Source organism: Pongo abelii, chromosome 13 (assembly GCF_028885655.2).
Source record: "Pongo abelii isolate AG06213 chromosome 13, NHGRI_mPonAbe1-v2.0_pri, whole genome shotgun sequence".
Lineage (NCBI taxonomy): Eukaryota > Metazoa > Chordata > Mammalia > Primates > Hominidae > Pongo > Pongo abelii.
Window position 1 is genome coordinate 119,204,911 of NC_071998.2, and position 27,874 is coordinate 119,232,784.

A 27,874-nucleotide genomic window follows, 5' to 3' on the forward strand; every position below is an offset into this window, starting at 1 on the left:
AAGGCTACAGTAAACCATGATCACACCAGTGTACTCCAGCCTGAGCCACAGAGCATGACCGTGTCTCAGAAAAAGAAAAAATTGCATGGAGGAAAGATCTGGAAGATTATACCCTAATAGGACTCGGCAATACCCTCCTTTTCTATCTTATATCATTTGCATTATTTGTTTTATGGTAAAAAAAATCTAAAAACAGAAACATATAGAAATGAAACTAATTTAAAATTTAAAAAAAAATATTTTGTAGCTTGTGACATTTAGGAACAAAATTAAAATGAAAATATTTTGGCTAAAGAAAAAACTCCAGCCAGGCTCAGTGGCTCATGCTTGTAATCCCAGCACTTTGGGAGGCCGAGGCGGGCAGCTCACTTGAGGTCAGGAGTGTGAGATCACCCTGGCCATCAAGGTGAAACCCCACCTCTACTAAAAATCTAAAAAGTAGCTGGCTGTGGTGGTGCACGCCTGTGATCCTAGTTGCTTGAACCTGGGGGGCAGAGGTTACAGTGAGCTGAGATCGTGCCACTGCACTCCAGTCTGGGTGACAGAGCAAGACACCATCTAAAAAGGAAAGAAAAGAAGGGTAAGAAAGGGAAGGGAAGGTGGGAAGGGGAGGAGAGGGGAGGGGAGGGGAGAGGGGGAGGGGAAGAAGGGGAAGGGAAGAAGGGAAGAAGGGAGGGGAAGAGGGAAGGGAAGAGGGAAGGAAAGAGGGGAAGGGAAGAAGGGAAGGAAAGAAGGGAAGGGAAGGGAAGAAGGGAAGGGAAGAAAGGAAGGGAAGGGAAGAGGGGGAGGGAAGAGGGAGAGGGAAGAGGGGAAGGGAAGAGGGGAAGGGAAAAAAGGAAGAGAAGAAGGGAAGGGAAAAAGGAAAGAAGGAAAGGGAAAAAGGAAAGAAGAGAAGGGAAGAAGGGAAGGGAAGAGAGGAAGGGAAGAGGGGAAGGGAAGAAGGGAAGGGTAGGGAAGAGAAGAAGGGAAGGAAAGAAGGGAAGGGAAGGGAAGGGAAAAAAATTCCAAGGCTTGAAAACAAGCTGGCATGGGGGTTGCAGGAGATGTGCCGGGGCCTCCTCACTCTGAAGTTCACATGTGGACCCACCCGTCAGCACGTAGTGGGATTGGGGATTGCCCCAGGGAGCCTGGCTGGTGGGGCTGAGCTCAGTGGGAACCATTGAGCATCCGCAGGAAACAAATGGATGCAGGAAACAGCTGGACAGGAAGCCCAGAGAGGAGCGGCTGCCACTCATAGGTTTGCAGCTGGTGGGAGGCGCCCCCTCCCAAGGAGGGGTGGGGGTAAGGCCCTCTGCACAGAGGTGAGGAAGCACCAGCCTCACTAAGGTACCCGGGAGAGGGGTGCAGGTGCAGATGGAGGTGCAGGAAGGCCTCAAACGCCAGACAAATCTATAAGTTTGGAGCTGGCCAGTGAATGGGGAGCCAGTGAAGGTTTCAGGGCAGAGGGCTGTGATGAAAGGGGCTTCAGGAAGCTCACTTTAGCAAGGAGTGGGCCAGTCTCCACTGGGTCCCACTGAGGGGGTGAGAGATTGAGGAGTTGGGGTCTAGGCCCACCAGAGGCCCACCTCCTGATGCTCCACTGAACATCCCCCTGGGGAACCGACCCCCTCTTGATGCACCTCTTACTGACCTCCCTCTCCCCAGTGGACAGACAGAAGAGCCACAGCATTCTGGGAGAAATTCTACCTCGAAACCTCTGCCGGGGCTGGGTGTGGTGGCTCACGCCTGTAATCCCAGCACTTTGGGAGACCAAGGTGGGTGGATCACTTGAGGCCAGGAGTTCAAGACCAACCTGGGCAACATGCTGAAACCCTGTCTCTACTAAAAATACAAAAATTAGCCAGGCGTGGTGGCAAGTGCCTGTAGTCCCAGCTACTCGGGAGGCTGAGGCACGAGAATCACTTGAATCCTTGAGGTCAGGAGTGGGAGATCACCCTGGCTCACACTCCTGAGGGGAGGCAGGGGTTGCAATGAGCCAAGATTGCACCACTGCACTCCAGCCTGGGTGACAGAGTGAGACTCCATCTCAAAAAAAAAACAAAAACAAGGAAGGCCAGATGTGGTGGCTCACACCTTCACACCTGAAATCCCAGCACGTTGTGAGGCCGAGGTGGGTGGATCATGAGGTCAGGAGTTTGAGACCAGCCTGACCAACTTGGTAAAACCCTGTCTCTACTAAAAATACAAAAATTAGCTGGGCATGGTGGTACGTGCCTGTAATCCCGGCTACTTAGGAGGCTGAGGCAGGAGAATCGCTTGAACCCACGAGGCAGAGGTTGCAGTGAGCCTAGATTGCACCACTGCACTGCAGCCTGGGTGACAGAGTAAGACTCTGTCTCAAAAAAAAAAAAAAACCTCTGCCTGGACCCAGGTTCCCAGAAGCCTTTGCATGGGGTTGGATGGGTGCCATATTCCCATATCCCCGTGCCCACGCACAGCTTTCTGCTCCCCATGTAGACTTTACACAGAGTCCCAGTCTTTCCAGCCCCCCAGCCCCACTGCCACCATTACTGTGTCTGGCGGCCCCTGGGCCCTGGGCCATGCCACCTGTCAGCCTCCTGCCCATCCTGCTGTGGTCCCATTTGACTTCTCTACGCAAGAAAGATCAAGGCTCTTGCCCCCCTCAGACTGACATTTACGGCCTTGCCTTGTGCCATCTGGCCCTGGGCAGTCTCATCTCTCACTGCTCCCTCCTGCTGTAGCCTCACTGCCTACTGGGTGAAGCTGGGGATCCCACCATGAGGCTTCTCTGTGGTCCACTCCTCCCACCAGACACTCTCGCTCTCATCAACTGTGCCTAATACAGTGCACGGCATGCGGCTGCTTACTGGCTACGTGAACTGAGAGGCAGATGCAAGGTGCCATTGATGCCTCTCAGCCCCGGTCACCACCATCCTGGCTGGCCCAGTGCCCAGAAGGGTTCTCTTTCCTGTCCCCAGCAGCTCGGGGGCCCTGGGAGATCCCAGCAGGCTGCCTGCCCATGTCTTACACAGTCACTCTTTGTTAGGCCTTGCCCCCGAGGGCGTCTTATCTGCCCAAACAGTTTGTAATCTCTGGAGTCACAGACCCCCTGCCTCCTGCCAACCTGGAGTATACAGCCCTTTTGCAGAGAGGCTGGCGGCAACTTGGAGACCACCGCTCACCACACCCCTGCCAGCATTGCAGCCCCGCCAGGCTCCCTCCTACTGGGTTTGACAGGAAATCTCAGCTCCCAGCCATCAGGTCCCCAGACCCTTAAGGAGCTGAGAGACCTCTGGCTCTGTGGCCTGGGATGTCTTCCCCCCACCCCTTCTGCACTCACTGCTCAAACTCTTCTCCCAGCTTCTGTGGGAATTCTTCCTAGTGCACCACGGGGCTCCTCCCTCCTGGAACCTGAGCTCCTTGAGGGCGGTGTCTGGTCCCCTTTTGCCCTTGAAGGAACTGGGGCTCTCAGAGGTGAAGTGACTTGCCCATGGTCACACAGGCAGGGTGAGGTGGGGACAGGAAAAGCCAGATGGGCCTGGCTCCACATGCCCCCACCATCCCCAGAGCCCCCAGGTCTCCACTCAAGACGCAAAATACACACCTCACTGGCCACTGGCTGCTGAAAAAGCTGAGGATCGCTTTACCGGGAGCCCCCAACCAGAAGACACGGTCCTGAGGCCGCATGCAGCATGGACCAGAAGGCTGTGCTCGACCCAGGAGACACAGGACACGAAGCCGGAGCGTAGGTGTGTTTATTCCTGTACAAATCATTACAAAACCAAGTCTGGGGCAGTCACCGCCCCCACCCATCACCCCAGTGTGCAATGGCTAGATGCTGGCCTCCTCCATCTGGTCCCTCCGGCCTCACAGCCTCCTCCTGAAGCCCTTCCCTTCCAGGCTCCAGAAGAGCAGGAGACGAACACACCCCACTGAGACCCAGCTTTAATAAAGTGCCTGATACAGAGCCAGGGGACAGAACCCAGGCGATACAGCTCCCGGCAGCCATCCCAGGACGACAGAGGGTCGAGGGAGACCCTCGGAAGCCCCCAGTGACTCCAGACAAAGGGGCAGCCCCAAAGGCACCTCCAACAGTTGGAAAACTTCCCTGCTAGAGGGCAAAAAAGGAGGCCTGGCCCTTTAAGAGCCAAGCTAATGGCAGCTGGCTGAGGGGCTAAGAAAACAGCTTAAGGTTTGTCCCGTTTCCTTCAGAGTCCCCCAACCCTGGAGGAGTTTGAGAAAAAAATACCCTAAAGTTTTCCAGGAGGTGGGGAGGTCACCCCAGACCCCCCAAAGAGCTGAGCCTTCCAACAAGGGATAGTGGCTGGGAGGGTCCAGACGGGGAGGACAGACCCTAGGGCACTTGTAGGGGAGGTGGAAAGGGTCTCAGACTCCGCACTGGAAACTGGTGTGGGCAGAAGGGGGGCCAGAGAGGGGGAAGGGTTTGTCCAAGGTCGCTCAGGGCAGAGCCAAGACCTGGATGCCAGCCTCCCACCCCTGGGACCTCCCCACCACCCCCACAACCTCCACAACCCTACAAATTCTCTGGCCGGGCCTCCAGACAGCTTCTACCCCCACACAATCTCTCTTTCCGGTGCTTGAAATTGAGGGGGCAACACCAAGTTCTCAGCTCCTTGGGACAGGACCCCATTATCCCAGCAGAGTGGGGAGTGATTGGGGGGTCCATTCCTGGGGCTCTGAACCAAGACCTCATGGGAAAGGATTAGCCTCAGATTGACTCAGAAATACCCCTCTACCCTGATTGACTGTGCGCAGACCCTGACTGCACAAGAAAGACACCCCTGATTAACCACATAGACTCCCAAATCCCTGATTGGCCAACAGATTCCCCAGGCCCTGATTGGCTGGAGGATGCATCCTCCTCAAGGCCCTGATTGGCTGGGAGACACTCCAGCGAGCCTTGATTGGCCAGAAGATGGTCCCTGGCCCAGCGGCTGGGCGGAGGCTGCTTCTCCTCTGACCCTCCTGAGGTCCCACAGGCTGGGTGGCCTAGGTCCAGGAGGGGTGGGAGAAGGTAATGCCATACAGCTGGGCCCAAGACGAGAAGACCTTTTTCTCGGTGATGAAGCGGTGGTGGTTGCCCTTGCGACTGTGCTCATTCTGGATGTAGGTGACACATTCGTCCGGCCCCTTGGGCTCGTAGTAGTGGTAGGGCATGCGCCGGAGGCGGGGCCGCTGGCTGGGACAGAGCAGACGGGTGTCATCAGGGCAGGGTGGGCGCTGGCAGGGTCCTTGCCCTTTCAGCCCCTCGCCTACTATAGGACCTCAATAGGAGAAATCCCCACGCCTCCTGGGGCCTCGGTTTCCCCATCCATAAAATGGGTGCAGGGTAGACTAGGTTTGTAACCACCAAACTTTTTTTTTTTTTCAATGCAGTGGCACTTTTTCCTTTCCCCAAGACGGCGGCAGTGTGGAGCAGTGGTGAGGGCTGTGAGCACTGGAGCCTGGCCCCTCTTCCTGCTGTTTGGAGGACCTCTGGCTACTCATAAAACATACTCCTCAGTTTTTCTCATTTAATAAATGGGAAGAATAACAGTTCTTATCCCGTAAGGTTGCTGTGAGGAGTAAGTGAGAGACTACATGTCTTGGTACCTGGTCAGTACTCAGTAAAGTACAGCTGTCCCCTAGTGGGCTTTTCATATAATGCTACTACTAATAGTTATTATTAATAAATAAACTCTGACTAAGCTTGGAGTGGAGGCCCCTGAGGAAGGAGAAGAAGCCTAGATCTCTGCAGAACAGTTTGAAAACAATGAAGCACAGGCCCTCAAAGGCACCTTCAGCCAAGGTTTCCAGCCCCCAGAGCTCCATCCTGCGGCCAGTGCCTGGGTGTTGTCCTGGGAGGGCGCTGGCAAGGAGGGCTCACCTGCAGTAGTTGGGGGGGACCATGCCATAGACGTGCACGTGGTCACACAACTCCACCGCGATCACCATGGTAAACCAGCCTGTGCTCAACCACGAATGAGACTTCTCCCTGGGGATGGAGAGGGGTCACGATGAGGGCTCATGCAGGGAGAGATGGGAGCAGGTGACCCCGGGTCACCCACGTGGAGTTCCCTGGAACTCCTCCCATCCACTCATCAGGGCCCCACTCCCACTTTGGTTACCCCAAGTCCAGCCTCGCTGTGGGAGCATGGCATGTGGCACCAGGCAGAGGTGAGGGGTGTGGAGGGAGCTCCTTTGAGGGGAAGAACGGGAACAGGGCATGCTAGAAATGAACTGTCTCCTGGGGAGCCAGGTCACAGTCGGGCAGGCTGAGTGGCTATGATCATAGAGCATGCTAAAAACAGTTGTGCCCATGCTAGAAGCAAACTCCTAAGGGGAGACTAATCAGATAAGTTCATGCTGGAGTGACTGCAGTTCAGAGCAAGGCCTGAAGGAGTAGCCCAGAACCAAGAGCTGTGCTCACACTACAGTGGCCACCAGCCATGTGTGATTGAGATGGGCTGTACGTGTAAATACACACTGCATTTCTTAGGTTGTATGGAAAAAAGAAGGGAGGCCAGGCGTGGTGGCTCATACCTGTAATCCCAGGACTTCAAGACCAGCCTGGGGAACATAGTGAGACCTCATCTCTACAAAAAATTAAAACTTAGCCAGGTGCGGTGGCTCATGCCTGTAATCCTAGCACTTTGGGAGGCCGAGGTGGGCGGATCACCTAAGGTCAGGAATTGGAGACCAGCCTGGGCAACATGGCGAAACCCGGTCTCTACTAAAAATACAAAAATTAGCCAGGCATGGTGGCATGTGCCTGTAGTCCCAGCTACATGGGAGACTGAGGCAGGAGAATTGCTTGAACCCAGGAGGTGGAGGTTGCAGTGAGCCGAGATCGCACCACTACACTCTAGCCTGGGCAACAGAGTGAGACTCCTTCTCAAAAAAAAAAAAAAAAAAAAAAAAAAAAAAAGGCCGGGCGCAGTGGCTCATGCCTGTAATCCCAGCACTTTGGGAGGCCAAGGCGGGTGGATCACAAGGTCAGGAGTTCGAGACCAGCCTGACCAACATGGTGAAACCCTGTCTCTACCAAAAATACAAAATTAGCAGGGCATGGTGGCGCGTGCCTGTAATCCCAGCTACTCAGGAGGCTGAGGCAGGAGAATTGCTTGAACCTGGGAGGCAGAGGTTGCAGTGAGCCGAGATCGTGCCATTGCACTCCAGCCTGGGCAACAGAGCGAGACTCCGTCTCAAAAAAAAAAAAAAATGTATATGTATATAAAATTAGCCAGGTGTGGTGGCACGTGCCTGTGGTCTCAGCTACCTGGGAGGCTGAGGTGGGAGGATTGCTTGAGCCTAGACGGTTGAGGCTGCAGTGATCTGTGATCATGCCACTGCACTCCAGCCTGGGTGACAGAGTGAGACTTTATCTCAAAAACAAAAACAAAATCCTCTGGCAAAATGACAAAGAAAAAGAGAGAGGACATAAATCATCAATATCGGAATAAAAGAGAGAAAATCACCACCATAGACCCTATAGACATTAAAAGGATAATAAGAAAATTCCACAACCACACACAGACATTTGACAACTTAGATAGAATGGGCCAATTCCCTAAAACCCATAAATGACCATAACTTACTCAAGATGAAATAGATAACCTGAATATCCTATAACTAATACAGAAATTGAGTTTACAGTTTAAAATCTTCTGAAGAAGAACTCTCCAGGCCAAGATACTGTCACTGGCAAATTCTACCAAACACTTAAAGAGAAGTAAGCACGATTCTACACAGTCTCTTCCAGAAAATAGAAGAAGGAACATTTCCCAATTCATTTTCTGAGGCCAGCATGACCCTGATACCAAAACCAAGCAAAGACAGCACCAAAAAAACCTACAGACCAATACCTCTCATGAACACGAACACAAAAATCTCTGATGGATATGATTTGCTAATATTTTTGTATATATATAAATACATCCCTTGGCCAGGCGTAGTGGCTCCCGCCTGTAATCCCAGCACTTTGGGATGCCGAGGCAGGTGGATCACCTGAGGTCAGGAGTTCGAGACAAGCCTGGCCAACATAGTGAAATCCTGTATCTACTAAAAAAATACAAAAATTAGCCAGGCATGGTAGCACGCACCTGCAGTCCCAGCTACTTGGGAGGCTGAGGCAGGAGAATCGCTTGAACCCAGGAGGCGGAGGTTACAGTGAGCCGAGATCACGCCACTGCACTCCAGCCTGGGCCACAGAATAAGACTTCATCTCAAAAATAAATAAATAAAATAAAAAATAAATACATACATCCCAAAGAAGTGATGTTTATTCCAGAAGTGCAGAGCCAATTCAATATTCAAAACTCTTAGCCTGAGCAACACAGTAAAACCCTGTCTCTACTAAAAATACAAAAATTAGCCAGGCATGGTGTTGCATGCCTGTACTCCCAGCTACTAGGGAGGCTGACGTGTGAGGATCACTTGAGCCTTAGAGGTGGAGGCTGCAGTGAGCCATGATCATGCCACTGCATTCCAGCCTGGGCCTCAGAGGGAGATCCTGTCTCAAATAAAACAAAACAGTCAATATAAGCCACCATAGTAATAGTCTTAAGAAAAACCACATGATCATATAAATTGCTGCAGAAAAACATTTCATAAAATTCAATATTCTGTAATAATAAAAATTCTCAGCAAACTAGTAAGAGAAGGGAACTTCCTCAGCCTGATAAAGGGAGCTACAAAAAACCTACAGCTAACATCATATTCAATGATGAAAGACTGAATACTGGCCGGGCACAGTGGCTCACGCCTGTAATCCCAGCACTTTGGGAGGCCAAGGCAGGTGGATCATGAGGTCAGGAGTTCGAGACCAGTCTGGTCAACATGGTGAAACCCCATCTCTACTAAAAATACAAAAATTAGCTGGGTGTGGTGGCACATGCCTGTGATTCCAGCTGCTCGGGAGGCTGAGGCAGGAGAATCACTTGAACTTGGGAGGCAGAGATTGCAGTGAGCTGAGATTGCGCCACTGCACTCCAGCCTGGGCGACAGGGCAAGACTCTATCTCAAAAAAAAAAAAAAAAAAAAAAAAGACTGAATACTTTCTCCCTAAGACTAGGACCAAGGCAAGGAAGTCCACTCTCACCATTTCCAATACAATTCAACATTGTACTGAAAATCCTAGCCAGTGTAATAAAGCAAAAAGAAGAAATAGGCATACAGATTAGAAAGGAAGAAATAAAATTGTCCTTATTTGCATGCCACATGATTATCTGCATGGAAAATCCCAAAGAGTCTACAAAAATCTCCTAAAATCAGGCTGGGCACGGTGGTTCACTCCTGTAATCCCAGCACTTTGGGAGGCCAAGGCGGGTGGATCGCCTGAGGTCAGGAGTTTGAGACCGGCCTGGCCAACACAGTGAAACCCTGTCTCTACCAAAAATACATAAATTAGCTGGGTGTGGTGGCGCACGCCTGTGGTCCCAGCTACTTGGGAGGCTGAGGCAGCAGAATCACTTGAACCCAGGAGGTGGAGGTGCAGTGAGCCAAGATCACGCCACCGCACTCCAGCCTGGGCAACAGAGCAAGACTCCCTCTCAAAAAAAAAAAAAAAAAAAAAAATCTCCTAGAACCAATAAGTGAGTTTAGCAAGGTTACAGGATACAGGATCAACACACAAAAATCAATTTCTCTTTTTTTTCTTTTTTTTTTCTTGAGATGGAGTCTCGCCTTGTTGCCCAGGCTGGAGTGCAATGGCAGGATGTCAGCTCACTGAAACCTCCACCTCCCGGGTTCAAGCAATTCTCTTGCTTCAGCCTCCCGAGTAGCCGGGATTATAGGCGCGCGCCACCACATCCAGCTAATTTTTTGTATCTTTACTAGAGATGGGGTTTCACCATGTTGGCCAGGCTGGTCTCAAACTCCTGACCTCGTGATCCGTCCACCTCAGCCTCCCAAAGTACTGGGATTACAGGCATGAGCTACCACGCCCAGCCACAAAAATCAATTTCTATATGCCATTTCTATATATTAGCAATTAACAATTGGGAACAAAAAAATATTAATACCATTTATAATAGCTCCAAAATTTTTTAAATATTTAGGTATAAATCTAACAAAATATGTACAGGAGCTATATGTTGAACATATTGGGTTAAAAATATATTAAAGTTGCTTTTACTACTTTTTTTCTTAAAGAGATGTAAGATGTAGTCTCATTCTGTCACCTAGGCTGGAGTGCAGTGGCACCATCATGGCTCACTGCAGCCTCGACCTCACGGGCTCAAGTGATCCTCCTGCCTCAGCCTCCTGAGTAGCTAGGACTACAGGTACAAGCCACCGCACACAGCTATTCACTAATTTTAAAATGTGATTACTATGAAAATAAATTACATATGTGGCTCACATAGATTTCTATTGGGCACCACTGGCCTAGCTTTCCTAGGGAGATTAGTCACAGCAGGGCATGCTGGGAGTGATGCATCCCTAGAGCAGAGCATGCCAGGAGCAACTGTGTGCTTAAGGCAAGACATGCTGGGAACAGTCAAGACTTTACGTTGGGTACACTATGGGGAGCTTCTCTCAGAAAGATGCTAGGAGCGACTGTGCAACCTCAGAGCAGAGCATGCTGGGTGGGGGCCCTTGTGCCCTCAGAGCAAGGTATGCCAGGAGAAAGCCCTCTTGGACAAACCAGGCCATGCAGAGCATGCTGGAAAGGACCCACGTGAACAGCTGGACATGAAGAGAACTCTCCTAGGAGGCCCAACCAGAGGACGGCAGGACTTGACTACCCCTCAGAGCAGTGCATGCTGGGAGCAACAGGCCCTCTGGACGGGGCATGCTGAGAAGGAGCACAGGGCTGGCCAGAGGGGGCAGGCGGGAGGCTGGTACCTGTCCTTGCCCGTCTCACCCCGGAAGAGGTCGTCAAATTGCCGCATGCGGCCGGGAGAGACGGCATATGCTTCCATGTTGGGGAACACCAGGCCCGCCCGCTGGATCACACGCACGAGGCTGCCCTGGGGCTTCTGCATCTTGCTTGGGGGCCCCCAGAAGATGAACACGGTTTCAGGGGTCCGGTTGACAAACTCCTGGGGCCTCCTCAGCACTCGGAACACACTGGAATGGGCCACGACGCGGTAGGTGGTCTTGTTGCCCACATCAGCTGAGTAGCCAGTGGTAGGTGCATCATTCATGCGGATTGTACACTCAGCCCGCTCGATCTCAGGGCCCAGCTTGGTGCCCAGCAGGTGGCTGGAGCTGCTGACAATCACACACTGGTGGCACCGAGAAGGCAGCGTCTGGGGGATAAGGAAAGTCAACATTATCACGGCCACTCTGTGCTGGCCCTGTGCTCCATACATCCAGGCCTCCAGGACCCAGGAATTGTTATGCCCATTTTAAAGACAGGGAAACTGAGCCCATTCATTCCACATTCAACACACATTGATAGCAAGCTGGTTAACGGCCAAGTCCTGGGGCAGAGCAAGGAGCAAAACAGACCGGGCTTCTGCCTTCAAGAAACAGGTGGGGGGACAGATAAGAATGCACATAATACATGCCAGGAAAAAAAAAGAAAATAGTGGCAAATGGCTAGGCACTGTAGCTCATGCCTGTAATCCCAGCACTTTGGGGAGGCTGAGGCAGGCGGATCACCTGAAGTCAGAAGTTCGAGACCAGCCTGGCCAATATGGTGAAATCCCATCTCTACCAAAAAAAACAAAACTTAGCCGGGCGTGGTGCTGAGTGCCTGTAATCACAGCTACTCAGGAGACTAAGGCACAAGAATTGCTTGAACCTGGAGGCAGAGGTTGCAGTGAACCTAGATTGTGCTACTGCATTCAAGCCTAGGTGACAGAGCAAGACTCTGTTGAAAGAAAGAAAGGTAAGAAGAAAGAAAGAAAAGAAACAAGGAAAGGAAAGAAGAAAGAAAAGAAAAAGGAAAGGAAAGGGGAAAAAGGAAAGGAAAGGAGAGGAGAGGGAGAAGGGGAGGGGGAGAGGAGGGGGAGAAGAGAGGGGGAGGGGGAGATGAGACGGGGAGGGGACAGAGAGGAGGGGAGAGGGAGGGGAGGGGAAGGGAGGGGAAACAGGGGCAAGTGACCAAAGAGCGACTGCAGCCGGGGCACTTTAGGAGTGGTGGCCTGGAAGTCCAGGTGCAGTGGCTCACGCCTGTAATCCTAGCACTTTGGGAGGCTGAGGTGGGCGGATCACCTGAGCTCAGGAGTTCGAGACCAGCCTGACCAACATGGAGAAAACCCGTCTCTACGAAAAATACAAAATTAGCAAGGTGTGGCGGCGCATGCCTGTAATCCCAGTTACTCGGGAGGCTGAGGCAGGAGAATCGCTTGAACCCAGGAGGCAGAGGTTGCGGTGAGCCGAGATCGCGCCATTGCACTCCAGCCTGGGCAACAAGAGCGAAACTCCATCTCAAAAATACAAAAGAATCTAATTTGTGAGAGGATTCTAACATAACTGACTCCATCCTGTTTCTGACCTCACAATCTAACCACCCTTGCTCATTCCTGTCCATAGGCTAAGCTAACTATGAGAGGAATTTACTTTATAGTTTAACTCTGAAGCAAAGATGATAACAGCCCCTTCCCAAAACTGAACTCCACCTTGTTTGGGGACTAAAACTGCCTTTGTAAAGTTAATAAAAGGGCACAAGGTAACAACTGAGACAGAGGCTTGGACTCTGCTAGGATACAGGTGTAGTAAAATCATTTGTTTTACTTATTTTCCTTTTCCTTCGGCCTTCTCTTCCTAGATGCATGATTGCCTGCATATAGTCAGTTCGATAGAAGGTAGTCACTAATAATTGATTATCTCACCCCCTGCACACCTTTCTGTCAAGCTGTAGGCATAAACTATAACCAGTCATTATCTCTTAGCTTGCTTTTCTGCTAAGATGTAGCTATAGTTGAATTATAACCAGTCATTGTTTCTTAGTTTGCTTTTTAAAATATAGATAACATCATCATTGTTTTTAACATAGATAACATTGTTATTGTAAAACCTGAGTGCTTGAGATATTTTTCAGACCTTGCAATCTGGTAGATCAATGGATGCCAACCAGACCAGTGACCCATGGCCCCCACCCAGGAACTGACTCTGCAGGTGAAGACAGTTTTAACACCCCTATGATTTCATCCCCAACCGTTCTCTAGTCCCCCTGCCTGCCAAACTATCCTTTAAAAACCGTGGCTTCCAAATTCTGGGGGAGGCAGATTTGAGAAATATCCCGCGTCTCCTCATTTGGCTGGCCCTGCAATTGTTAAACTCTTTCTCTGCTGCAACACCCGCAGTCTCAGTGTATTGACTTTTTCTGGGCAGCAGGCAAGAAGAAGCTGTCGGGCTGTAACAGAGATGCCTCCCTGAGCTGAGATGTGAAGGATGAAGAAGGACCACCTAGGGAAACATATTCAAGGCAGGAGAAACAGCCAGCACAAAGGCTCCAATGTGGAAATAAAGGTGGTACGTTGAAAACCAAAAGAAGGCCATTCAGTTGGGGCAGAGTCAACAAGTAGGAGAACAGAAGGTCACAAAGTCTATGTGACCACAGATCCCCAGCTCTCCAAAGAGGACATCTTCCAAAAAGCACCCATGACATTTCCACAGCACCCAGAAACCAGAACCACCTTGTTATTAAGGAAGGTGTGAAAGCCACTCTGGGCTTGTTTCTCCATGGCTGAAATGAATGGGTTGGAACCACATGCTCTCTGGGGTCTATTTTTTGCCCATGGAATTCCCATTCACCCTTTAAGGCTAAGCTCAAATGCTACCTCCCCCAAGGCAGCCTTCCCTGAGCCCTTACTCCAAGATCCAGCAACACATCCCACGTACCTCGACTGGCGCTCCCACTTTTCTGAGTGCTAGTTTTTCTGGCTTCCCCTGTGATGCTGGAAGCACTGCAAGCCAGGCTCTGTCTCTCCTTTCCACATCACCCACACGCAAGCTGTCCCATTTTTATTCCGCTTTCAAGGGTTCTTAGGGTAGAGAAAGACTCACTTAGGTGTTAACCTGTCTCCAGACACCTGCTAATGTGTCCTTTCCTAGTGAGGGTGTGTCCAGAGGCCGGGCTCTACACTCTGCATGCAAAGGCCTTGAAGAAAATATAGGAGGGTCAGTGAGGAAGGAGAAAGAGGTACTACAGTGTGAACTCCAGAAATATAACCTGAATTTCATGGCTACCCAAGGCCAACAGAAGTCCCCAGGAATGACTGTGGCCTCTCTGTGCAGCTGCATCTTAGCAGGGGGTAGGAAAATACCATCTTCTTCTTTCCCTCACTGTGTGGCCTTAGACATGTGACTTCACCTCTCTGAGACTTGGTTACTCCATCTCATCAAGGAAGATAATAATGCTGCCCTCACAGGGCTTGTCTGAGGATTACTGGTGATCAAAGTGCCTGGCACACACAGGCACTTGATAAAGGGCAGCCGGTATTATTACTGCTTTTGTGTTGTCAAATGTCCCAGTGCTCTGCTCCCAAGCCTGTGTGGGCTCCCCAGCAGAGACAGAGAGCAGTGAAAACAGAAACACATTTTCAAAAGGATTCTGATTCAGGAGATGGTAGGATATTAGCAATAAGGGTGGGGACTTGGAGAGAACTGAGGCCCAGACAGGGGCAGTGCACTTATCCAAGGTCACACAGCAAGCAGCGAGCTGAAATCACCGGAGGCAGGGCCTTGACTCCCAGGGTCCACCTTTCCTTTAGGAAAGAACAGGTGGAGGGAGTGGTGATGCTGGGCAGTAGGGAGGAGCTCCCAGGGAGCTCCCCAAAGCAGCTGCGCTACCTTGTTGCCGAGAATGGGGACATAGCCGTCAGTGATGCTCCACTTCTTGAGGTTGACAGGTCGGCGGCTACGGCCCCGCAGGGAGCCGTAATGGAAGACCTCACTGGCACTGTTGGAGCTGTAGAGGATGAGGATGGTGATGAGGGCAAAGAGGATCACGAACACTGCTGACCGCTGCTCCTGGAGAGAGGAGAGGTCAGTGAGGGCCCAGTTGCCGGGCAGGCTCAGCGCCCCACCTCCTTGCCACCTACCATGCCTGGTTAACTCCTGCTTTTTGTTGCAGACCAGTTCAGGCACTACTTCCTCCAGGAAGGCCTCCTTCAGCTGCCTCAGTCCCCCCATCACAACACTGATCATACTGCATTCAAACTCCCATCCCTCCAATTAGACCGTGAGCTCTGGGACTAGGTCAGCCTTGCTCCCCACTGTGTCCTAGATCCCAGGGCAGGGCCTGGAACATGGAAGGTTCTCCAGGAGGGTTTGCTGGACTGGATTGAATATGTCAGGATTCCCTATAGCTGCTGCTAAGAGGATGTCTAGAGACAGGTGGGACATCTGAGTGAGAGGGTCTAGGTCTTCCCCTAACAGTAACTCTCCAATGTATTGCCTCTAGCTCCAAATTTATCCTTTTTGTCTGCTCTGTGGAAATGGATCTGGGCCCTTTAAATATTTTCCCTTGTCAGTTAGCTGCATATTAAACTTTGTGAGTAGAGGGTGCTGGACAGACACTGCAGGAGGAAAAGCATTTGCTTCTTGGTTCTGGGAGGCTCCTTCAGTGCACACGGCCTCTCCAGTAAGGGCATCTTACCCACTGCCCAGAGGCCAGCAGTGCCAGCATTACCAGCAAGTCAGGCATATTGCCTCTGGCTCTTGCTGTGATCACAGCTTCTCCGAAGTCCAGCTCCTACAGTGCACTCAACCACCTGCAGCACCCGGAGGCTGGCAGCTTCCCCTCCCCAGGCCAGTTCTGTACTGGAGCCATCCAGGGGGCCATAGCTGGGCCTTCTTCAGCAAGGCCCGGATCTCAGCCTTTATGGGGGCAGGGGTGCTCCTTATATTAATATCTGCTATTCCTGTATTCCTCAAAATTCCAATCCCTTGTTACTCTAGTGTCCTATTATAGTCAATAATTTTTTGCATTAAACTTGTCCTGTTTAATCACTGTGTAGTTTCTTTCTCCTGATTAAACTCAAATTAATAAACCACCCCATCCCATTTCCAAACCTCAGGCTCCACCAAGGCTGCAGTGGATCCTAGGGAAGGGGCATGCAGGGCCAGTCATGTAGTAAGTGCTTAGGAAAGAATGAATGAATGAAAGAACGATGGGGAATCCTGATATTCTCAGGGTCATGCTCGGGCTGTATCACCTTTGACTCTGATCAGTGCACCCTCACCCCACTTCCCGCTCACCTCCACCTGCCCCCTCACCTCCTGCACAGCACTCCACAGTCACCTCGGCTAGTCCTTGACCATCACAGACGGGCCGTCAGGCCTGGGAAGGCAGAGCTGACCCTGGGCCCGGGAACAGGCAGGAACTTGCCCTAAGCCACTCAGAAGATCAGTGGCCAAACCAGGGCTTAAACCTGGGCCTCCCAGGCATGGGCGGCTTCTTGAGGGGAAGAAGAGACTTGTGGTGGCTGGGGTCTGAGACAGGTCCAAAGGAACCCGTTCCATGGAGGGAAGTGAAAGGCTCAATGGGGTTAAGAAATGAAGGGAGACTTACTTTGTTGCTACTCATTTCTCTCCGGCGTCTGCTGAGGGGTAGGTGTCCGCGTCCTGCAGGTGGCCCTGGGGGCAGGGACGTGGGTTCACACCTGCAAGCCACCAGAAAGGGTTATTATGGCTTCGGTGTCCTCCTTTGGGTCCAGCAAGCCAAAGGCTACACCTTCTCTGCCCCGCACTAGTTCTTCTATGCACCCAGAACTTTAAGGCTCAGGACTGTATCCCTTTTGCAGACGGAGACACTGAGGGCCAGAAAGGCCAGGAATCTGCCTGAGGTCACACAGCCTGGTGGCAGCAGAGCCCTGCCCATTCTCCTCCCTAAGCAGGGGACTTCCCACACCAAGGCAGCTGGCAGGGCCAAAGCTGGCTCCCCTGCTGGAGGACCTGACCTCCACACAGTAGGAGCCCCATTCACACCCTGCTCTAAACCCTGCCTTGGGTCCCTGTGGTGTCAGAATAAAACAACACCGCTTGTAGGCCCCCAAACTCCTCTGCTCTGGCTCCCTCTCAGGTTGGCCTGGAACGCTCTCCCTCCTATGGCCTCCTGACTCCCACTCATCCTCCAAGCCTGGCATGGACCAGGAACTCCCCTAGGTCCTCCCGTCCCCCCAGGCTAAGAGCTGCCTGAGGGGTACAGCCCACCCAGGTCCTCACTCAGTTTCCCCTGTGCCTCCACAGCCACGGAGATTCAGGAATATCGCTGAATGAACTAATGCATTAACAAGTAGGATCTCTCGGGGAGCTAAGGGCACAGACTCAAGTCTGAGAGGCTCGGTTCTAGTCCAGGCTTGGCAGTCTCTGCCAGGGCTGACTCCTCATCTGTCAAATGGCCGTAATCACAGTTTCAGGGGCTGGCTGGGGGGGCCTTTGGAAGACCTGGCAGTGAGGAGGCCGGCCCAGCTCTGCTCCGCACACCCCAATCGCTTCCTCTCCCACCACCAAAACCCAGCTCCTTTCCAGAGTTCCCCACCTGTGAAAGGGAAAATGTACTGTGTCCAGCCTACCTCCAGCAGACAGGCCAGGGGGCAGGGCGGGCAGGAGTGCAGAGGGAAGAAAATGGGGCTCAGGGGGCCCTCCTCAGCTCCGTCCCCTCCTCCAGGGGCCTCTCAGTTCCTGTCATTCTCTGAGCCCTTTGACCTAGCCGCTGTTTACTCCTACACGGCCACCAGGAATAGCCAGAGAACCGCGGGCCAGAGGAGGCTTGGCACACACTTCTCGCTCCTGATTGGTTAGATCATGGCCCCGCCCCTCCCCAACCCCGCCCCCTCCCCGTGGGAGCTCCCCTCATCCCGAGCTCGGCTTCGGGTTTCTCCAGCGGCGGCCCCTCACAGCCGGTCAAGGAGGCCCGGACTCCCATCTAGTCCAGGCCCTGCGATACACAGCAGAAAACGGGGCCTCATCAGAAGCAAGGAGCGGCCCGTTCTTGACCTCACAGACCGTTAGAGCAAAAGACAGGAGTCCAGAATCCTGGGGTGGCATTCAAGGTGCCCAGGGGTCCAGCCGCCTCTATCTTACTACGCGTGGCCACCCTTTCCTGCGGATGCCCCCTGCCCGCCCCCCACTTTCCCACCTTTGCCGGAGCTGTGCCCTCAGCCAGGACCACCGTCCCCCTGGTCCGCCCCGTCACAATCCTGCTCTGAGAAGGCCATGGTCAGTACAGCATGTCAGCTGCCAGTGCGAATCCCGGTTTCACCACTTACTGGCTGGGGGGCCTCGAGCAAGCCATGTGACCTCTCTGAGCCTCAGTTTCCTCATCTGTGAAATGGGAACAATAAGAGTCGGTAACTCAAGGGGTTGTTGGAAGGATTCAAGCAGATGTGGCAAGGGACACACGGGGCTTGAAAGTGCTCCCACATTGGCCGGGCGCGGTGGCTCACGCTTGTAATCCCAGCACTTTGGGAGGCCGAGGTGGGCAGACCAAGAGGTGAAGAGATCGAGACCATCCTGGCCAACATGGTGAAACCCCGTCTCCACTAAAAATACAAAAATTAGCTGGGCCTGGTGGGGTGCTCCTGTAGTCCCAGCTACTCCGGAGGCTGAGGCAGGAGAATTGCTTGAACCCGGGAGGCGGAAGTTGCAGTGAACCAAGATGGTGCCACTGCACTCCAGCCTGGCGACAGAGCGAGACTCCATTTCAAAAACAAAAACAAAAATAAATAAAAGAAAGAAAGAAAGAAAAGAAAGTACTCCCACAACGCCAACAGCTGTTAGTCTTGTGGTTAATCACTGTTCAAGGCCCGCCTCTCCAATGTGTCAGTGAAACACTCCTCCCCTAACCCCAGTGCGGCGACTTTCCCGGAATATCGAGGATTGTGTGGGAATACGTTCTAAGCATCACCCACGCACTGAATCCTCGCAATGCATGGTAGGAGCTCTTGTTGCCCATTTCACAGATAAGGAGACTGAGGTTCAGAGAGCCAAAGCGCCTTGCGGGGCCGCCCAGAGCCGGCTCCAGAGTCTTGTTTATTGTTTACAGGCTCGTTTACAGGGAGCAGCCCAGGGCTGAGCCCGACTTCGTCTCCCTGGAGGATCCCTCTCGGCTGGAACGGGTCAGAGGCCATGGAGTGTGTGCCCAGGACGTGGCTCGGCACCGGCACCGGCACCGGGGCGGGGGTCTAGGGGTGCCGGCCTGTTGGGGAGCGGCTTGCTCAGGCTGGGGAGGCGGCAGCCCCGAGCGCTGGGCCAGGAGCATGGACTCAGCCCAAGGCTGGACGTGCAGGAGAGCTGAGCAGGAGCCGAGGGTGGGGGCCACACCCTGCCCTCTGTTTGCGGGCTTTCCTTCTTCCAGCCTCGGGAGTCCTCCCGCAGATCGGGACGCCCCCACGAGCCCGCGTGGGAGGAGGGATCCAGGGAGAAGGGGGAGGGGGTGCTCCTAAATCCGAGACGATGAGGGACGCTGAGCCCGTGTGTCCACCTGGTGGGGGGCTCACCCAGCGCGCGCCTCGCGTCAACCCCCTCCCCAGCTCCTGCACCCCGGGGGTCCGGAGCCCTAACACCAGCTGGGAAGAAAAGAGTGGCGGGACCGCTGACGGGGTAGTCGGCGGCAAGAGGCCCAGCGGACCCCGCGACAGCCCCTGGGCGCGAGGACCGGAATCTCGGGGCGCGGCTACCAAGGGGGAAGGGTTCTAGGGGTGCCGCCGGGGAACCCGCATCCATTCCCATCCCCGGCGATTAGCAATCTCCTCTCCTGGCGCCCTCCGCCCCAGCCCCCGCCCCCGCCCCCGCCCCCGCGGCCCGCTCCCGCGCGGCGCCTGCTCACCTCCGGCGGGGAGCGCCCGGCCCCCCGCGGCCCCCGAGCCCCCTCACATGGCGCCGGGAGCCGAGCGCCGGGGTCCGCGCTCCTCAGGCCGCCCAGGCCTCGCCGCACCCGCGGCCCGCCGGGTCCTAGCGCCGCCGTCACGGCCCGGCCCAGGCCTGGGAGGTGGGCGGAGCCTCGGGGCCGCGGGTGGCTCCGCCCACGGGCGGCGCGGGCGGGGAAGAGAAAAGGGAGGCGAACCCGGGTGCCGCCGCCGCGTGAGCGCCTCGGTCACCCCACTGGGCAGCCCGGGGTGACCACCAAAATACAACAGCCTTTAGGCTCCCTGCAGTGTGGATCAGGCCCACTTCTAGCTCTCTTTATTGCCACCATGACCCCGGATGGGGAAACTGAGTTCCGGAGCACGCTGTGCTTGCACTCAGTGGAGTTTCTCCCTGGGCTCCCCACAGAGGGCCTCCAGCTCCCTGCCTTGCACCCTGTAGTCACCTGGGCAAACTCAGTGTTCACCCTCAGATTCAAGTTTCGCTCTGCCATTCGCCAGCTGCGCAGGCTTAGCGCATAACTTCCCTTCTCCTTGCCTCTGGAAAATAGGGAGAGGAACAACTTCACAGAGCTGGGAAAACTTAAGATGTTCCTTCTTGTAATTACCAGGACATCCATGACATCACTCTACGTGATAGGGAAAAATAACTTAAGTAGCCATTGCTAGGGGACTGCTTAAGTTAAGGCACAGCCTGCCGAAGCGCACGAGGAGGCTGTTAAAATGAAGGATGCGGGCCAGGCGGTGGCTCACGCCTGTAATCTCAACACTTTGGAAGGTCGAGGCAGGTGCATCACCTGAGGTCAGGAGTTTGAGACCAGCCTGGCCAACATGGAGAAACCCCGTCTCTACTAAAGATACAAAATTAGCCTGGCGTGGTGGCGCATGCCTGTAATCCCAGCTACTCGGGAGGCTGAGGCAGGAGAATCGCTTGAACCTAGGAGGCAGAGGTTGCGGTGAGCCAAGATCACGCCATTGCACTCCAGCCTGGGCAACAAGAGCGAAACTCCGTCTCAAAAAAAAAAAAAAAAAAAAAAAGAAGGATGCAGGTCAGTATGCCTTGGCAGGAAAGGATGGCCAGGATATTTATAGGATATTCACGTGAAGAAAGCAAGTTAAAGAACTGCCAGCCAGGCCCAGTGGCTGTAATCCCAGCACTTTGGGAGGCTGAGGTGGGTGGAACACCTGAGGTCAGGAGTTAGAGACCAGCCTGGCCCACATGGTGAAACCCCCTCCCCCAACCCCCCCATCCCACCCCGCCTCCAGTCTCTACTAAAAATACACAAATTAGCGTGGCGTTGTGGCGGGCACCTGTAATCCCAGCTACTCGGGAGGCTGAGGCAGGAGAATCGCTTGTACCCAGGAGGCAGAGATTGCAGTGAGCCGAGATCATGCCATTGCACTCCAACCTCCAGCCTGAGCAACAAGGGCTAAACTCCGTATCAAAAAAAAAAAAAAAAAAGGAACTGTCTTGGAAACAACGTTGTAAACATTTGCATTCCACAGCTGAGTAAACATGCCCTGGAGAAATTCTTGCAGATGTGCCCAAGGAGGTTCATAGCAGCATCGCTATGGGGAAAAACCCCAAATATCCATCAACAAGAGAATGGAAGTGTTTTATACAATGGAAGGTTCACACTGTGGAATAATATGTAACAGGGTAAAATGAATGATCTACAATTACATGGATGAATCTTAGAGACACAAGGAGTGAAAAAGAGGTCTTGGAAGATAAGTAAAAACTACACAATAGGGGCCGGGCACGGTGGCTCACGCCTGTAATCCCAGCACTTTAGGAGGCCGAGGCGGGCAGATCACTTGAGGTCAGGACTTCGAGACCAGCCTGGCTAACATGGTGAAACCCCGTCTCTACTAAAAATACAAATAAATTAGCCGGGCGTGGTGGTACATGCCTACTTGGAACATGCTACTTAATCCCAGCTACTTGGAAGGCTGAGGCAGGAGAATTGCTTCAACCTGGGAGGCGGGAGGCAGAGGCTGCAGTGAGCCGAGATCGTACCACTGCACTCCAGCCTGGGCGACAGAGAGAGACTCCGTCTCAAAAAAATAAAATAAAATAAATTAAAATTAAAATAGGCCGGGTGCGGTGGCTCATGCCTGTAATCCCAGCACTTTGGGAGGCCAAGGCAGGTGGATCACCTGAGGTCAGGAGTTTGAGACCAGCCAGACCAACATGGTGAAGCCCCGTCTCTACTAAAAAAATACAAAATTAGCCAGGTGTGGTGGCGCATGCCTGTAGTCCTAGCTACCCTGGAGGTTGAGGCAAGAGAATCGCTGGAACCTAGGATGCAGAGGTTGCAGTGACCGAGATCGCGCCACTGCACTCCAGCCTGGCAACAGTGCGAGACTCCGTCTCAAAAATAAATAAATAAATAAATAAATAAATAAATAAAAATAAAAGCAAAAGTCAAGAACAATGGCGGAGGAATCAAAGAGGTATGCAAGTTACAGTAACTGATCTTTAAGTGGGGACTGAGTTCAAGAGGTTCATGATATTTTTATGCTTTATCACTTTCAAATATGACACTGTATCACAATATTTTAAAAGATGCAAAAAAAAAATAAGGAAATGCCTTTTGCCTATCACGGTGATTAGTGTTTTTAGTTTTTTGTTTTTTATTGAGATAAAGTCTCGCTCTGTCACCCAGGCTGGAGTGCAATGGCTCAATCTTGGCTCACTGCAAGCTCCACCTCCTGGGTTCAAGCGATTCTCCTGCCTCAGCCTGCCGAGTAGCTGGGACTACAGGCGCAGGCCACCAGGCCCAGCTAATTTTTTTTGTATTTTTAGTAGAGATGGGGTTTTGCCATGTTGGCCAAGCTGGTCTCGAACTCTTGACCTAGGTGATCCGCCTGCCTCAGCCTTCCAAAGTGCTGGGATTACAGGTGTGAGCCACTGTGCCCGGCCAGTGTTTAGTGTTAATAGTGGTTATTTCTGGAATGATGGGATCTGGGGCTGCTTTTTTTCTTTTGGTTTAACTGTATTTTTCCAAAAATTTTAAGATAATGGTCACATTATTATTATTATTATTATTATTATTTTGAGACGGAGTTTCACTGTGTTGCCCAGGCTGGAGTGCAATGGCGCGATCTCGGCTCACTGCAACCTCTGCCTCCTGGGTTCAAGTGATTCTCCTGCTTCAGCCTCCTGAGTAGCTGGGACTACAGGTGTGTGCTACCACACCCAGCTAATTTTGTATTTTTAGTAGAGACGAGGTTTCACCATGTTGGTCAGGCTGACCTCAAACTCCTGACCTCAAATGATCCACCCCCCTTGGCCTCCCAAAGTGCTAGGATTACAGGCATGAGTCACCGCACCCAGCCCACACAATATTTTTATATATTTAAAAATGTATTTTTTAATTTCTAAAAACAAACTGCAATATATAGCATAATTTTTTTGCTTGCTTTTTTTTTTTTTTTTTTTTTGGAGATGGAGTCTCACTCTGTTGCTCAGGCTGGAGTGCAGTGGCATGATCTCGGCTCACTGCAAGCTCTGCCTCCCGGGTTCACGCCATTCTTCTGCCTCAGCCTCCCGAGTAGCTGGGACTACAGGCGCCTGCCACCACGCCTGGCTAATTTTTTGTATTTTTAGTAGAGACGGGGTTTCACTGTGTTAGCCAGGATGGTCTCCATCTCCTGACCTCGTGATCTGCCCGCCTCGGACTCCCAAAGTGCTGGGATTACAGGCATGAGCCATCGCACCCGGCCTTTGCTTGCCTTTTAAAAATATATAACTATGCATAATATTTGTAAATGCACACATAAAGTGTCTGGAAGGACCCACAAGGACCACCGGCAGTTGATTCCCTGTTAAAGTGAAGGTGGGGCAGGACGGTTGGGTGCTACCTTCACTTTTCCCTTTATAAACTTCTAGGTTGTTTGCACTGTACTTATATGGGAAGTTAATACCACTTTGTTTCCAATTAAAACAAAAGTCAGCAGTACCCCAGGGTCCCGCCTTTAGGCCATAAAGGCACTACCCACCAGACAGGGAGGGGGTGGCCCGCAAGGGTGGATTGGAGGCTTCCTGTCCCTGGTGCCCACCTCCATCCACTTCCTGAGCCTCAGACCAAGCTCCGCCCATGGCACTCTTAGGTCGATGACCCCGCCCTACAAGCGACAGGATGGAAAACCACGGAGTGAGGGCAGGGCGGTCAGGCAGGAGGCCTGATGAACTTGACTTCTAAGGACTCAGAGCCTCTAGCCCAAGGCCACCCAGGGGGTTGGGGGCTGCACCAGGGAAGGAAACATCCTGTCCCCAGCCCTTCCCACTAACCCAGGCCAGTGACCCGAATCAAACACCCAGAAGTGAGAGGGTGCTTTGGCCCTGCTCCTGGACGGTATCTGGACCTGGAGCTGCCTGTCCAGCCTGCCACGTCTCTGGGCCCAGGCTTACTCCAGCAGGATTTGCTTCAGGGCTGACTTCCCTTCTTGGGCCCCAAGAACGACAGCAACCATCTCAATAACAGTGATAACAAGGATGAGAAACAGAGCAGCTTACTCTTTGCCAGGCATTTTGCAAACACACCTCATTGAATCCTTATGGTGGCCTATGAGTTGGGTACTGCGGTTAACCCACTTTCCAGAGGAAGAAAATGAGGCTCAGAGAACACGCAGGTGGCAGGGTTGTTTCCACTAGGCCTGTGTGTTTAATAACCACAGACATATTCTACACGGAAGCCTTGGGCCTGTGAGAGCCAGGCCAGGCCACACCAGGATGTTCCTGCATGGTGGCTGCGGCCAGTCCTTGTGGGCCTCCCCCCCAGCCCTTCCCCCACAGTCTGGGAGAGCTGGCCTCTGCTTTGACCCTTCCTGCCTCCTATACGGGTAGGAGAGGCCTGTGTATCCCCTGCTTCCTGACCCTTAGCAAACTTCTTTGAGCTGTTAGGATTTTTCCCTTCCATGGTATTCTGGAAAGAGCTCTAAGGGACCCCTTCACTTGCCCCAGCTCCCAATCCAAAGAACAAGATCAATGGCCAGAGAGAGAATAGAACTTGCCCGACTCTGCAGCGGGTCCTGGGCAGAGCCAGGCTGCGAGCCAGGCCTAGGGACTCCGGCCTCTCTCCCTCGGGGCTTTTATCTAGGGGAGGGGCTTCTGGAGAGGGGAGGCCTGTGAGAGTGGCGGGCAGGTGGGGGCCTGCACACAGGGGCTGCTCCATAGCCCAAGACCTAGGCTCCTGGCCAGAGGGTCTGGAACGAGGAAGTACTGCCTCTTCCCCCACAGAGGCTGGAGAGGGCAGACAGGCCTAGATGAGCCTAGACACTGGGGCCCACCAGTCCCCCAAAGCCAGATATTCCTGTTCTCACCTGGGTGTTTGAGGTTTTTTGTTTCATTTTGTTCCTTACAAGGTGAAGGTGTGTGAACTGTGAGCGTGAGCTCTGGGCCTGGCTCCATGGCCCTTCTAAGGAAAAGGCCCCTTAGGACACCTCCGGGCTGTGAGGCTTACCTGGCTTCCCCTCTGGGCTTGGAGGAAGTAGGGTAGGTCCTCAGCTAGTCTGCTGAGGGGCAAAGGAACCAGGGTATGAACAGGAAAACAGAGGCCCAAAGAGTGGCTGCAGATTCAGGTGATCCCTGGGGCTGTGGGGAGGCTCCTGCCCTGGGCTCACCTCAAGGAAGCTGCAGGAACTGCTGTGGCAAAAGCGGAGAGTCTTCAGTTTCCTGGTCAAGACAGCCTTCAGCAGACCCCGAGCCAGCCACCAGACCTGTCAAGGATCATCTCCATCTGCCTGGAGGAAGTGACTGACGCATCACTCCTGCCAGGTCACCACCCCCAGAAAGACATACGATTTGGGCCAACCCAGCAGTAAATACCCCACCCGAGGGCAGGGCCAGGTTAGAGGAGCCTCTGTGTCCTGGGCCCAAGGGCTGGGTCAGCCTTTTCCCAGGTGATAGAGAGGGAAGAGGAGGCAGCCTCCCAGGAGGGAGTGGAGTTCAAATCCCATCAGAACCAGCAGACCCTGGGCCTTGAACACCCAGGATGAGGCAGGGAGTAGGGAGACAACTGATGGGGCAGGGGCTTCCTGCCATCTGTCACCACCAAGGAAGGGCAGGGCCAGCCGAGGGCAGATGAACCCCACGAAAAATGCTGGCTCCACATGTCAAGTGCCTGTTATGTCCTAAGCCACGGGGATAGTCCACTGTCTGAATCCATGAGGTGGGGACTATTTTAACCTTTTACAAATGACAAAACAGGCCCAGAGAGGGGCACTAATCTGCCAGGACCACAACAGCAGAAAGTGGGGCCAGAAAGAAGTCAGGCCTTGACTCCAGGGCCCTCCCTCTGAGCCCGGAAACCCCCTCCACCTCCGCCTACCAGACTCCATCCTGCCCTTACCTCTGCCTGACACCTGTTGAGAGCTCTTCGCTCTGTGCTATGGCTCCGCTGCCAGCCTGCTCCTTGCTTTGCCAGCTCGGGGCTCTCCTCCCCCATCCCATTCCTGCAGAAACTTCTGGGTCCACCTGGCACTGGGCAGGAGGAGGCCGGGCACAAAAGCGGTGCCGTGAACCAAGTGCCAGGTCTCAGCCCCCTTTGTGAAAGCCAAGGGCAGGAGGGAGAGTGCGCCGGGTCACCGAGAGCCCCCAGGACTACTGGCTACATAATTTCTGGGATCCAGTGCAAAATGAAAATGCAAGTCCTCTTGCAAAAAAAAACAAAAAACAAACAAACAAACAAAAAACCTAAGAATTTAAAGTTGGCAACAGCAGAGCATTAGCATAGGGCCCTGATCCCTGGAGCTGGCAGCTAGAACCCCAGGGCTGCATCCCAGCTGACAGCCCGAGGCCCTGGCCCAGTCCTCTGAGTCTTCCAGTCCCCAGATGAAGTAGTGATGCCTGGAAGGCAGACCTGGTATTGCACCCTGGCCCAGCCGCTCCACAGTTGTCCGGCTTCAGCTGAGTGGCCTCAGCTCATCTGTAAAACCGGCTAGCACCAGCCCTCCTCTGAGGATGGCAAGGTTCCGCTGGTGGGACTTTTTTTTCTCACTTTACAGGTGACGAAAGTAAGGCCTGAGCCAGGCTAGACTCCCTCACAGCAGCCACCCAGGGCTGCCCCCTCTGCCTTCCTGTTTTGCAGGGAAACCAAACCCACTTTCTTTCTTTTTTTTTTTTTTTTTTTTTTGAGATGGAGTCTCACTCTGTCGCCCAGGCTGGAGTGCAGTGGCATGATCTCAGCTCACAGCAACCTCCGCCTCCCGGGTTCAAGCAATTCTCCTGCCTCAGCCTACCGAGTAGCTGGGACTACAGGCACCTGCCACCACATCCTGCTAATTTTTTGTATTTTTAGTAGAGACGGGATTTCACCATGTTGGCCATGCTGGTGTCGAACTTCTGACTTCAAGTGATCTGCCCACCTCAGCTTCCCAAAGTGCTGGGATTATAGGAGTGAGCCACCGCGCCTGGCCCACTTCTTTTTTTTTTTTTTTTTTGTAGAGACTGGTTTTGTCACGTTGCTCAGGCTGGTCTCAAATTCCTGGTCTTAAGCAACACTCCGGCCTTAGCCCCTACTGTGCCAGGCCCAACCCCAGATTTAACAGCTAATTTGTCATTTGACCCAGGACCAGGGAAGCAATATGGGTGGAGGAATTTCCCTCCTACTCAGAGTCGCTTCCTCCTGGCCCTGGCTCTCCTCTCACTGGGTACAGAACGGGGTTCCCAAAGAAGCCTCCGACTTGGGGTCAGTTTCCTGGGCCAGAGCAGTGAAGGGACCAGCCCCCCGGAGGAGCCCTGACCTGCTGGGGAAGGGGCTGGGCTGGGGCCACCAGCAGGAGGTTGTTGGGGAAGAAATTGAAGCCCAGCCAATGTGGGCCCAGGTAGGGGCCTCAGGGATTCCAGTCAACAGCTTCTGGGACAGCCGGGTGCGGTGGATCACGGCTGTAACCCCAGCACTTTGGGAGGCCGAGGCAGGTGGATCGCCTGAGATCAGGAGTTCAAGACCAGCCTGGCCAACATGATGAAACCCCGTCTCTACTAAAAATACAAAAAATTAGCTGGCCGTGGTGGCACGCACCTGTAATACCAGCTACTTGGGAAGCCGAGGCAGGATAATTGCTTGAACCTGGGAGGCGGAGGTTGCAGTGAGCCGAGATCGCGCCACTGCACTCCAGCCTGGACAATAAGAGCAAAACTCCGT

The 27,874-nt window shown here is 53.1% G+C and overlaps 2 protein-coding genes and 1 long non-coding RNA gene across 12 annotated transcripts in view; 1 reads left to right on the forward strand and 2 right to left on the reverse strand.

Moving 5' to 3' along the window:
• Window positions 1–3,717, reverse strand: part of AK1 (adenylate kinase 1) — a 19,205-nt gene extending 15,488 nt beyond the window's left edge. Inside the window, exon 1 of the mRNA XM_063713836.1 lies at window positions 3,566–3,717. The gene's annotated coding sequence lies outside the window, so the exon portion shown is untranslated. The remainder of the gene's footprint in view (window positions 1–3,565) is intronic.
• On the reverse strand, window positions 3,700–26,794 carry ST6GALNAC6 (ST6 N-acetylgalactosaminide alpha-2,6-sialyltransferase 6). 9 transcript variants are annotated; one of them, XM_009244881.4, is made up of 7 exons: window positions 19,688–19,831; window positions 18,129–18,183; window positions 16,430–16,520; window positions 14,707–14,886; window positions 10,807–11,213; window positions 5,849–5,956; window positions 3,700–5,157 (listed from the first exon to the last, which is right to left on the reverse strand). In XM_009244881.4, exons 2-7 carry the CDS (start codon window positions 18,152–18,154, stop codon window positions 4,845–4,847), a joined length of 1,125 nt encoding a protein of 374 aa, XP_009243156.3. In that variant the 5' UTR covers window positions 18,155–18,183; window positions 19,688–19,831; the 3' UTR covers window positions 3,700–4,844. The 9 variants fall into 9 exon arrangements, with proteins under 9 accessions (XP_009243156.3, XP_009243155.2, XP_054376676.2 ...); XM_009244880.4 differs by having other exon boundaries at window positions 3,700–5,161; window positions 19,688–19,825; XM_054520701.2 differs by lacking the exons at window positions 18,129–18,183; window positions 19,688–19,831 and adding an exon at window positions 26,081–26,794 and having other exon boundaries at window positions 3,700–5,161.
• Window positions 12,027–13,623, forward strand: LOC129048023 (uncharacterized). 2 transcript variants are annotated; one of them, XR_008510023.2, is made up of 3 exons: window positions 12,027–12,621; window positions 12,953–13,029; window positions 13,246–13,623. It is a non-coding gene; the product is annotated as an uncharacterized LOC129048023 (long non-coding RNA). The 2 variants fall into 2 exon arrangements; XR_008510022.2 differs by having other exon boundaries at window positions 12,031–12,621; window positions 13,249–13,623.
• Window positions 26,795–27,874: the final 1,080 nt, after the last annotated feature.

Coding starts and splice junctions, on each gene's coding strand:
- ST6GALNAC6 (XM_009244881.4), bottom strand. CDS start 18,154: ATGGCTTGCTCGAGGCCCCCCAGCCA. Junction 14,887..16,429: donor GAGAAATGAGTAGCAACAAA/GTAAGTCTCCCT, acceptor TCCTCTCTCCAG/GAGCAGCGGTCAGCAGTGTT. Junction 5,957..10,806: donor GGTGAGACGGGCAAGGACAG/GTACCAGCCTCC, acceptor CTCCATCCCCAG/GGAGAAGTCTCATTCGTGGT.